The sequence below is a fragment of the Penaeus vannamei genome, chromosome 17 (assembly GCF_042767895.1).
Source record: "Penaeus vannamei isolate JL-2024 chromosome 17, ASM4276789v1, whole genome shotgun sequence".
Lineage (NCBI taxonomy): Eukaryota > Metazoa > Arthropoda > Malacostraca > Decapoda > Penaeidae > Penaeus > Penaeus vannamei.
This window is the reverse complement of record NC_091565.1, coordinates 27398613-27411112: the sequence shown is the minus strand read 5'-3', so window position 1 is coordinate 27411112 and position 12500 is coordinate 27398613. Positions and strand designations below refer to the sequence as shown.

Genomic DNA, 12500 nt, shown 5'->3' with positions numbered 1-12500 from the left:
ATTTTCCCTTACCTTGATTTTTTGAAACATTTTATTTTATTTTATACATTGTTTATTTTTGTATTGTTAAGAACATGGTAATAATTATAATGTCCAGAAAGATATTAAAGCATTGATATTAATAGCATTAGAAGAACAAGACATTTTTCCTGAAACCTGAAGGAAGAGGTCACATAGACTACTAATTCCTTGCAGAAGCTCTCTGTGTATAGATGCATTTCACCAAACAGTACTGTGAACATCACATTTGCCTGGTGGAATTGGGTTAAAGATGATTTTTGACTGTAGTATATAAAAGTCATATTAAATTAGTGATTATGACAAAGCCAAACATAAGCCTGTGTCAATAGTCAGGAAAAATCCTTTTTGCAGTTTTTAGAGCCCAAATACTGTTCATAATTTTATGATAGATTAATTATATCCCAAAATCCTTAGCTAGGTAGACCAAATATAATTAAAACTGAAACGGTATCTCTGTCTTTCAGTATATAGGATGTGTTTTATCCTATTACATCTATGATATGACATGATACCTTTACCTAAGCACATTAGGGTCACTTAAGTATTAGATTTCTCCTTCAGTACTTTTTTGAGTCCAAAAGCATTCCTTTATTGCCATGTTAAGCTTTCAGTCTGCAGAATGAGTGATGGCAGGAGGAAAAGAATGCATGGTTTTTATCTAAATCTCTTCCATTTCAGCTGTATTCAGTCTTTAGTTACTGTTTGAACCAGCACAAGTTTGCGATATTTCTACATGCTAATGGAAGTGATTTTTAGAGTTCAGCCATATACTGCGGTAGGATATCTTTGTTTTCTTTGCCTTTTTTGCTCAACCAGATTGCACCAAATTGTGTTGTACAGCTTCTTAAAAAATGTGGGCCTCTTATGATAGCATATATGTCCTATATTTATCTTATAGGATTTTCTCAACCAGGATCCTCAAATCCTATTCTTTCAGGTTATGTGCTTTTTGTTTTCAAAAGTTATTAATGATTTTTACCAAAGATGTAGGATGAGTAGAATTTATATGTGCAAATTATTTCTGTTTGACTTTATTTTTTTCTTGAATGCTGTGATTACTGTTTTTGTCTTTATCTATCTTCTCTGTGATGAATAATTGGGTTTGGTAATAGAAATCATGATGTAAATATTGATTCTTTTGATGAAAAAAATGTGATTTGTATTTTTGTGAATATTAGTGATAGGAACAAATTGGTTCCATGAAGTATATCAAAGGTTTCCATGTTTTTTCATAGTTCAGTATGATTTTATTTCATCATACCTTAAAAGTCTGGTTTGTTTCTAACACTTTTTTTTATTTGTCTTTTTATTTATTGATTTATTTTTAGTACACTATCAAAAAATTATTTTTTATTTTCATTCTCTTCTTACAGACTGGTAGTCTATATAGTGATGGCGTGACCTTAAGCCAAGCAAAACAGCACCACCAACAGCAGCAGCAGCAGCTGCAGCAACAACAGCAGCAACAACAACAACAACAACAACAACAACAACAACAACAACAACAACAACAACAACAGCAACAGCAGCAGCAGCAGCAGCAGCAGCAGCAACAACAGCAACAGCAACAGCAACATCAGCATCAGCATGGGCAGCAACAACAGACTCACAAGATTAACAATAACAGCACCAACACTTCATCAGGACATCACCACCATCATCATCACCACCACCATCACTCAGCCAGAGGTATATAGCTTTTTCCTTTTTTGAGAAAGTCAGTTTTTTTCTCTCTCTCTTACAGAAATAAACTCTAATAGGTGGATTTGTTTAGAAGGTTTGGCTTAAACTTTTAAAACTTAGGGTGTTCATTGTTGGAATGCTAAGTTTTACAAAGAGATGATAAAGTAAATTATATATAGGTTATTTGGCTTTCAAGCTGATTTATTCACTTTGATAAGAGATACTTAAGTAGTTTGACATAATGTTTGTTCATGCATTTGAGCCATCTTTTTCAATGGTTATGCCCTCCATGCCACTTCTTGTGTGACAAGTTAAGTAGGTGGTAGGCATTCTAATAACAAAGGTGTGCTTAATAAATCTTGTATAGTGGCAGGCAAGCTGACAGGCAGAAGAAAGACTATTATAGTGAGAGAGAGTATGGATATTTTAGGCTGTTAACTATATGTATTACCTAGATAACAGTGTGTAGTATAGAAGAACAGGATTATGATATTGAGTCCCCAATTTTAATCTTGCTATTTACAGTTTCATGTAATTTCTTTACAGCAGCTGGCTCGGGCGCCACCTACCAGCAGCATCAGCATCACCAACAGCAACAGCCACGAGCATCCACTATCAAACTCTTAGACCCCTACCAGAAGTGCTCCACAAAGGTAAATATCTGTTTTTTGTATGCCTTATATCTAGCAGCTGATCTCATTGTGTTTGGTCTCATATAGCACCAAAAGGTGTATATCTCTCTGGGCTGGGTTAGCACTCCAGGGTTATTTTCCTCTTGTGCAAGCCTCATTAACTCTCTTCCTGGCCACTCACTGAAATTTGATGAAGGTAATTGCCTTGCATATCTGTAAGGTAAGATATATATATATATATATATATATATATATATATATATATATATATATATATATATATATATATATATATATATATATAATATCCAAGCTTATCCTGGCCACTGGGTATGACTGGGAGAGCTGGTCCTTCACATAAAACCCCTTCATGCAGCAGATGTAGTCAGTGACTGTAATCTGCTTCATTACATTGGCACCCTTCCGGGCCACCTGCCCGGTTTTTACCATCTCACTGGTGTAGGTGGTAGACAGCAGATGTGAGGTATGTTTTTCCTCCCCCATTTTGTAGCCATAGGAAGCCAATGGGAGGGCTCCTCTTCAGGATTTCATACTTTTCTTCTTAGCTGGGAAGTCAGAAAGCATGAATTTTCTGTTGGCCCTTACAGTCCCAACAGTGTTCATTTTGTATGCCATCAAGATATAAAAAAGGATTGTAGAAATGTACCAATTATCAAGATATAGTTCATACTCCTTCCCCAGAAGATATGCTGCCTCCATCAGGTCTAGAGCAGCATTCTGTAAGGCAGGCATATCTCCCCTTTTCTTGCCAGTATACAACTAAAAGGCCCAGGTATAGCCAGTACAAAAGCCATCCACCATACATAACTTTAGGCCGAACCTGGCATGTTTGCTAATTGTTATGTGATTCCTGGATGTTACTGGTCGAATCTTCTAGAATCGGTCCTTTATTTCTTTTGCTGTCACATTGGACTCAGCCTCCACATGACATGAGATTGGTTTGAGAGTCCTCTAAGTTGTTTAATCGGGTCTCCTAGAGTGATTTATGATGAAGTGGATTCTCACCTCCAGCCTCTGTGATCTCCCTAGTCCAGGGCTAGACTTTACCAAGTGCAGTTCTAGTCAGAGTGGAAATTTCACTGTTACTTTACCCTAAAGCAATAACTGTGATTGTCACCTATGACAGGTCTTTGTTCCATTGGCATGGTCTGCAAATAAAAAAGGGAAGGCGATTCATGTAGGGAAAGAAAAAACATGCAATGAGTATGATGAAAAATATTCATTCTCTCATTACCAGTGCCTCAGGGACAGTGTTGGGAGATATATGTGCGTGGGTGACAAAGCTCTGCCCCCTTAACCAGCTGACATTTTTATGGGTATATAGAGGGGGTTACTTAGTGATTTGTCACAAGTAATGATATTCTGATTTTTGCACCAAAAGTAATAGTGCTGACAGTATGTTACATGCAATGATCCTGAAACTTAATTTAGTTTGTAAACTCAAATTAATAGTTCCTTTACATAACATACATGTGTCCACAGCAAAATTGTAATAGAAAAGGAAGGAAAAAACTTTTGAACTTGGAAGATGAGTTTAAGAGATGCACAAAAATACATAAGTGTTGTAAAGTGCTCTTCCCACCTGTCAGAATTTGTGTAAATTCATAATCATTATTAATATATATTTTTTGAATGATGATGATAATTAAAGGAATGATAATAATTGTTGTTATTACTACAACTTTATAAATCCACTTTTGCTAGATTTTACCCATCAAAGATATACTTAAGCCTCTATAGTCTCATTTGCTAAAAAAATAGAAAAAAAAAAGAGTAAAAAAGTGGCTAAAGTTAGGTAGACGTAGTTTACTGCTCCTCTTCCTCCCTCTCTTATGCCTCCTCCTCCTCTTCCTCTCCCTCCCTCTCCTCCTCTTCCTCCTCTTCCTCCTCCTCCTTATCCTCCCCCTTCGTCTTCCTCCTCCTCCTCCTTCCCCTCTTCCTCTCCCTCCCTCTCCTCCTCTTCCTCCTCCCCCTCCTCCTCCTCCTCCTCCTCCTCCTCCTCCTCCTCTCTCTCTCTCTCTCTCTCTCTCTCCTCATCTGCTATATTCTCCTCCTCTTCCTCCTCCTCCTCCTCCTCCTCCTCCTCCTCCTCCTCCTCCTCCTCCTCTCTCTCCTCATCTGCTATATTTTCCTCCTCCTCCTCCTCCTCCTCCTCCTCCTCCTCCTCCTCCTCCTCCTCCTTCTCTCTCCTCATCTGCTATATTTTCCTCCTCCTCCTCCTTCTCTTCGTCCTTCCTCCTCCTCCTCCTCCTCTTCTTCTTCCTCCTCCTCCTCTCCCTCTCCCTCCTCCTCTCCTTCTTCCTCTCTCTCCTGCTCTCCTTCTTCCTCTCCCTCCTCCTCTTCCTCCTCTTCCTCTCCTACCTCTTCCTCTTCCTCCTCTCTCCTCCTCTATCTCTCTCATCTGCTATATTTTCCTCATCCTTCTCCTCTCCCTCCTCCTCTTCCTCCTCTTCCTCTCCTTCCTCTTCCTCTTCCTCCTCTCTCCTCCTCTCTCTCTCTCATCTGCTATATTTTCCTCATCCTTCTCCTTCCCCACCCCCTACTCCTCTTCTCCCTTTTCCTCATCCTCCTCCTTTTCCCTGTATCAGTGTGAGAAATATAGTTTTTAATGTCATTTTTTTGTCTCTCTAGCGCAAGTGCTTTGACCACAATGGCAGTGGCGGTGGTAGTTTGGGTCTAGAGAGTGGGAAGGTGGGGCCCCCAGGTGGTGCCCCAGGAACAGCCTCCAAGACGGTGGCCCACGGGAAGGTGGCCCTGGGTGGCGGGGCACACAATGCCACCAAGGGCGTCAATTCAAATGCTGCTGACGGAGACTATCAGGTAGGTTGAAGTTTAAACCAAAGTTTATTGCGCAAGTAGGCTGAGATGGAAATATGGAATGTGAACATGAAAGGTACATATCTCACACATGGAGACAGAACTTAATTTTCAAAGTAAAACTTCTTACCTCTCTTTTAGTTGGTACAACATGAGGTGTTGTACTCCCTCACTGCCCAGTATGAGGTGCTGGAATTCCTGGGGCGTGGCACATTTGGCCAAGTGGTCAAATGCTGGAAAAAGGGCACCAATGATATTGTGGCCATTAAAATCCTCAAGAATCATCCCTCCTATGCTAGGCAGGGTCAGATTGAGGTAAGGTTGTTCGACAGACATGTAATAGTATTAGGCCTCTCTGTAGAATGTGTATATGTATTTTTTTTCATTAATCTCCTTTTTGAATGTATACAGAATTATTTTTTTCATATATATATAAATATATATAATTGCTGTATATATATATAATATATATATATATATATATATATATATATATATATATATATATATATATATATATATATATATATATATATTTTTTTTTTTTTATTCTCCATCAAAGGTTGGAATCTTGACAAGACTCAGCCAGGAAAATGCAGATGAGTACAACTTTGTGCGAGCATTCGAGTGTTTCCAGCACAAGAACCACACCTGTCTGGTGTTTGAAATGCTTGAACAGAACCTGTATGATTTCCTCAAACAGAATAAATTCTCACCACTGCCTCTTAAATTCATCAGACCTATTTTACAACAGGTTTTAACTGCACTTCTTAAACTTAAGGTAAGATATGTGAGGAAAATATTGAATTCCATATAATAGTCTTGATAAGTAGTTTGGGATATGTTTAGTAGAATGAGTAAGAAGTATACACAATTTTTGATAAATAAAATTGTATGTCAGATATGTATTTTGTTTTCTTTTAATTTCAGCAACTTGGCCTGATCCATGCTGACCTCAAGCCAGAAAATATCATGCTGGTTGATCCAGTCAGACAGCCATATCGAGTCAAAGTCATAGATTTTGGCAGTGCTTCACATGTTAGCAAGGCAGTCTGTAACACCTACCTACAGTCCCGCTACTACCGAGCTCCGGAGATCATTTTGGGTCTCCCTTTCTCTGAAGCCATCGACATGTGGTCCTTAGGCTGTGTTATAGCAGAACTGTTCCTGGGTTGGCCACTCTATCCTGGGTCCTCAGAATATGACCAGGTAATGGAGGAGTTGGATGCAGAATTGTGTAATTGGGAATTTGAACGTCAAATGCATCTTCAGTTTAGATTTTTTTTTCTCTACAGGATTGATACCATCAAAATTTTACTATGAATTCCTTTTGCTTTTTTCAGTATACAAGTTGAATTAAGGATATGGGATATAGTTGACTGAAATGGGTGAAGTGAAATAAATATACTTTATTATGTAAACAATTGTCGAGCAAAAGCTTTGATATATTGCCATTGTTTTTTCTAGATTCGTTACATCAGCCAGACTCAAGGGATCCCAGCAGAGCATATGCTGAACAATGCTACAAAGACCACAAAGTTCTTTTACCGAGACAATGAGTCAACATACCCATTCTGGAGACTAAAGGTAAGTCGCATTATAAAAGTAAGTTAAAAGTAGGAAGTGGTAAGAAAGGAGAAAGTTTTAACCCACTAATGCGAGTATATTTTGAAGCCGAAAATAATATTTTCCGGGCAGCTACAAAATCGGCGCACTGGGCCTGCCCGGAACCTGCCCACGCGCCGGCTGCAGCCCACTACATATTTGGAGTGCGAGCTCTTATCCAATATCACACTGGTAATGTTTATTTTTCCAGGTGTCTGATATATGGGAATATGGGACACCTGTTATAAATGGATTAATATTCATAGAGTGTTCATTTTAACCCTTTAGCGACGGGTGTCCCATATATGAGACACCCGAAAAAAATAAATATTGCCGGATGTCCTGCCAGTGTGACGCTGTATCGGGGCTGCGCTCCGACACAGCAGCGGGCCGTGGCTGACAGGCGGACAGACTCCGGGGAAGCTCCGCCCACCAATTTTGTAACCGTCCAGAATATTTTATTTTTGGCTTCAAAATTCCCCGGCGTGAATGGGTCAAGAAATGCACCAACTTGTTGATTGATTTTGCTATTGGACATATATATGTTTCAAATATATGTATTAGTGAAATATCAAAGAATTTTTCTCTGCCAATTCCAGACCCCAGAGGAACATGAAGGAGAGACAGGCATCAAGAGTAAAGAGGCTCGTAAGTACATCTTCAACTGTTTAGATGATATGGGTCAGGTTAATGTACCCACGGAGCTGGAAGGCGGTGAGCTTTTGGCAGAGAAGGCAGATCGACGTGAGTTTATAGATCTTCTCAAAAGAATGCTGACCATGGACCAAGAGAGACGAATAACCCCTGGAGAAGCTTTACAACACAGCTTTGTTACTTTACAACACCTTCTAGACTATCCACACTGCTCCAATGTGAAAGCATCCATGCAGGTGTGTCAAAGTTTTGTTCAGGTAATGTAGATGGAAGATTGCTATTTTATGAAATATGACTTTTTCTAGATCGTATTATAAACAAAGTTAACAATTTTTTTTTTTTTTTTTTTTTTTTTTTTTTTCTTCTTCTTCTTCTTCTTCTTCTTGTCAGATGATGGAAGTATGCAGACGGCCAGCTCCCCCTTACGCCACTGCAGCAACTGTTTCACAGGCACAAGCTCTTCCACCTTCTCTTATGCCCAACTATGTCCACTCTACAAATGGCTCGGTTACGCTAACATTCAACAACCAGATTACCAATCAGGTACGCAATGAGGTAGGGACATATGATTATTGTGGATTTGGTAGGTTATGGACCAGATAAAGCTTCCTTTCATTTTGGTTTATTGTTTCCTGTGAAAATGATAAAGAAAAACTTGTTTACAATGTTATGTAAATGGATTATGACACTGATGTTTTTCACATGCTACTATTAATTTTTATGCAGTTTTGATCAGACCCTACCTCCATAGTCACACATAAGCAGCATAACTGCAAACACCCTTTTTTATATATGATACCCACAAGTATTACTAGTCTTCACATCCTGTAAGAGTTACTCATGTGTAAGACACATGGGTTTCATTTTATTAGTGATCCGTGTAATTATGTAACCTACAGTAACTCATTGTAACAAGTCATTAAATTTCAAATCACAGTTTATGTATTCCTGCCACTCCATCCTCTCTTCTCTGCTCAGTTTAGCTCACTCTTGCATTGCTTGATCTTTATGTTGACCATCCCCCCAAGCAAAAGTAGTATTTAGATAGATTTAAAGAAGTCTGCATATGTAAGAATATTTATCATTATATTCTAGATACCTTACAGTAGAAGAGTTTTGTTACCATGCGCACCCACATACTATCAAATTTTAACATTTTCTTTTGCCCCTTCTAGTGTTTGTTAGACTGTATGTAGAGAAATGTGTAGTCATGTGTTACATCTTTCCTATCTTTTGATTCATCTCTGTCTCTATACAGTATTATGATGAGACAACAAACTACTCTTTGCCTAATTAGCAATTCAGACATAAGGAAATATTGAATTAAGTGATAGCTTGTGTGTGTTCCTTAAATGCCGAACCTACATTCAGCAGCCCTGAACCTAACCTGTATCTTTGGATTAATCAGAACTCCCAGATATGAACATTGAAAGATCAACTTTTAAGGAAAACATTGCAAACTGTTGGAAAGATGGATACATGTTGCAATAGCAGATAGAGTGGTTTATTGTTTAGGAAATGTCTTCACTTTAGAAGCATGTTATGAATGTTCAGTAGTTTCTAACTTAATGTATGGTTAATGTAAACAGAGTTTAGTGTTAAGTGTCTTATATGTAAGAGACACAGGTTATTTTCTAATCACTTATTTACAAGAATGGTAATGTGTGTTTTTGATGGTACTTTCTATGAATCATCCCCCCCTCCCCATATTTGTATCCTCTTTCTCTGCTTCACCTCCTCCTCCTCCTCCTCCTCCACCTCCACCTCCACCTCCTCCTCCTCCTCCTCCTCCTCCTCCTCCTGCTCCTCCTCCTCTTCCTCCTCCTTCTCCTTCTCCTCCTCCTCCTCCTCCTCTTCTTCTTCTTCTTCTTCTTCTTCTTCTTCTTCTTCTTCTTCTTCTTCCTCCCCCCCCTGTTTACCAACCAGTTGAACATGTTTTGTTGTTCAATCCTCATTGTAAATGTTAAATTATATATGAATTTGCATGACTACAGTAGTGTGTGGTACATGTCTCATGTTGATATTCTAGGCATTATTGTCATCTAATTCTGGAATTAGATTACAATCAGGGAATTGTTAATCTACAAGTGTTGCAGCAAGGGTAGATTGGAATTATTATATAATCCATGGTATCTGTAGATGATTTGGGATGTTAGTTGTCCCTCTTTATTTTGTGTTTGAGTTGGTAGTGGGAAATATCAATGAGTCTCGTGTGAGCTTCAGTAAAACAAAAAGTAGAAATGCTTATATATTTAACATATACCTCATTTTCTAAATTTGATCGTGTACAAAACGAAGCCTTTTATATTTATCTTAAAATGACAAAACTGAAAAACACGGCTCAAACCTGTGACCGTTCCAGAGGAATCCAGGACATTTCGGCACCAGACGATTCAGCGGCAGGCAGCACCTCACCACAAAAGTAAGACGGGGACAATTCAGTGCCACAGATGAAAATCGTGTTATTTAAATGAGACAGAACAGTATCTTAGTTTCTTATTTTCATTACAATACTTAACATAAAATATTGCACTCTGTATAATTTTGTTGAAACATTCTCAAAAAGAAGAATGCAGTTCTTCAGTATTACATACGAACAAAGAGGACTTTGATTGTTTTAAGAAGCCAATGTATCTTTAGAGCATTGGTTTAGTACAAGAATACATAGTTTAACTTACTTTTTCCACAGATACTACAAGTTGATATACATTCTTACCTGAGAGTAGTGTAATATTAAATTGTTTGTAAGGATATAAATTTGACTTTTTGACAGTTGTTATGGTTCTGGCTGTAAGGGTTGTTGACCCTACACTATTATCTCTGTCCTGAATTGTCAGGTGCTGGACTGTCCAGATTCCATTGAAAGGTTGCGACATCATAAATTATGTTGTCTCTTTTTTCTTGTGAGCTTCTGTGTAAGTGTGGAGACACAGTTGTATTTATCAAAGACAAACTTTCGCATGTTACATCCAGAATCTTTTTGATGTGCCATGCGAAAGAAAAAAAAGTGCCTTGCAGTCTCCACTTTTTATTTTAATTAAATTATTAATTTATTTTTTGTGTTAAAATAAGAGAAGAAAAAAAGTCCCCTTAACCCCTTAGATTTGGTTGCATGATGAAAATCATGGAGCTGAAAACCTCGGGCAATGGGTTATGTAAATGGCCAATATCCCGGGCATGCGGCGTGTAGGCCGGGCACGCACGAACACCCATGAGCGGTGACAAGACTCTGTGTCTCCTCTTGGAAAAGTTTTGTGTAAATTTTTGTAGCTTTGCCATTTCCCAATGTTCATATTTGTCTTTTGATTTGCTTTATCCAGATGGTAATTTCTCATTTTCCTTGCACTGACTCCATATCATCTCTCTATGTAGTAAATAAAGAGGTGCAAAGAAAAAAAAAAGTAACATTTGGTTATTTGTGTCATATATAATTTTTTTGCAATTTTCAATTTTGCATAATACAGCCTGCGCTGCCGGTCACAGCAGCCAAGAATACAGTGCATAGCATAGAAATGGCATTTTCCTTGGAACCAGCACTCTTCGAGTGACTGCTTACACATGTTACATTCCATATTTGTTTTCAATGGGAATAATGCTAAAGCCCCCTTCTAAGCACCAATTAGTCAAATCACACTCCAAGAGGTTTGTGCACTTGTGGCGAGTCTTTTCCATCACCCTGACCTTTGCTTAGGATGGCAGTTCGCTTCACCCGGACCACGGCCAATTTGCCTGGTTGACGGCATGTTCACATCACCCGGGCAGCTGCCAAAGTTTTTCCTTGACGTGACCGCAACGTCATCGGAGCCCAAGGGGTTAATAGAAAATTTGGTTTACTACCAGAGTTATAGCTGATAATAGTTTCTTAAAACTTGGAGAGCTTCAGACACATTATCTGTGTAGTAGGGTAGTCTATTATCATTTAGGTAAATGCTTGCTCCCAAATGTTTTAAGTTAGTTTCTTTGTTTTTTCCTGTTTCAGCAACTGCTTCATTGACATGAACAGATGCATTTGATTTAATATGTTGCCAAGAATTTCCAAAAATTTCAGCTCACAAATCAAATTGTAGGTGTTGAGTATGTCTTTTCTAAAGATGGAAGCAAAATTCTTTATGAATTTGTACATTGTGTGAAATGATAATTGAGAATAATATGCTTTTAATATACTGTAAATAGATATGACTGATTTGAGGTAAAAAGAAATTCCCTCTTTGCTAAACATTTATGAAATTTTACATATTTATGGATTTAACATGTATGATGATAGCTATAATGTATCTCCTGTGGTCTATGTGGATCTTATGCCTTTTTGTAATATAGTGAACAGAATTAAAATATAATCTTATTTTATATAGATACCTTATATTTGCATGCCTTGATGATGAAAATATCATTAGGCATGTTGGTTGGTGTTTTTTGTTTGTTTATTTCAACCTAAACTTTATATTGTGCTTGTGTTCTGGAAAGTTGTAATACCATTTACCCTTATCCTTGATGTGTGCCATATCTTTTTGGGTAAAATGTATACACCATACAACAATCTGTGTTGCACTTAACTATAAGTACTTTGCATTGTTTCTTAGGTTTCTTTTTTATTTCCATATTATAATTACCAATAGAGAAAGGGCTCATGGCTAGTATGTCAAAGATTTTTATCATCTCTACAGTATGGCTTATATCAAGGAAGCCGAAGTGGACGTGGATATAGTGGCAGTAGTCGTGGAGAAGCAGCGGCAGCAGCAGCAGCGGCAGCAGCTTTCCAACCTCAGCTGGTCCCATCAATCCTCTGTCCACCACCTGCGGCTGCATACCAAGGCCTTGCTTCACCTGGCAAACATGTAACAGTTGTAACACAACAGCCACAGTTACAACTCCAGCCATCTTTACTCTCACAGCAGGTAATGTACTCAAGATATATTCCCTCTCCTTTATGCCCCCTTCTCTCTCTCTCTCTCGTCTAACTTTTCATTCTCGCTTCATACTTCTCTCTCGTCTAACTTTTCATTCTCTCTTCTAACTTTTCTCTCTCATCTGACTTCTTTCTCTCTCTTCTAACTTATAATTTTTATC

General features: G+C 38.2%; 2 protein-coding genes across 2 annotated transcripts in view; one reads left to right on the top strand and one right to left on the bottom strand.

Moving 5' to 3' along the window:
- Positions 1-12406, top strand: part of LOC113828695 (homeodomain-interacting protein kinase 2) — a gene marked incomplete at its 5' end in the record, with an annotated part of 32005 nt that extends 19599 nt beyond the window's left edge. Inside the window, 11 exon segments of the mRNA XM_070132141.1 lie at positions 1395-1710; positions 2251-2357; positions 4989-5177; positions 5316-5489; positions 5737-5955; positions 6105-6383; positions 6642-6761; positions 7379-7669; positions 7824-7988; positions 9796-9855; positions 12098-12406. Coding sequence (XP_069988242.1) covers positions 1395-1710; positions 2251-2357; positions 4989-5177; positions 5316-5489; positions 5737-5955; positions 6105-6383; positions 6642-6761; positions 7379-7669; positions 7824-7988; positions 9796-9855; positions 12098-12391 — 2214 coding nt within the window. The 3' untranslated portion in view covers positions 12392-12406.
- Positions 12407-12443: 37 nt separating this feature from the next.
- The window catches only part of LOC138864659 (homeobox-like protein HDP1), a 4342-nt gene continuing 4285 nt past the window's right edge, over positions 12444-12500 (bottom strand). Inside the window, exon 8 of the mRNA XM_070132509.1 lies at positions 12444-12485. Coding sequence (XP_069988610.1) covers positions 12444-12485 — 42 coding nt within the window. The remainder of the gene's footprint in view (positions 12486-12500) is intronic.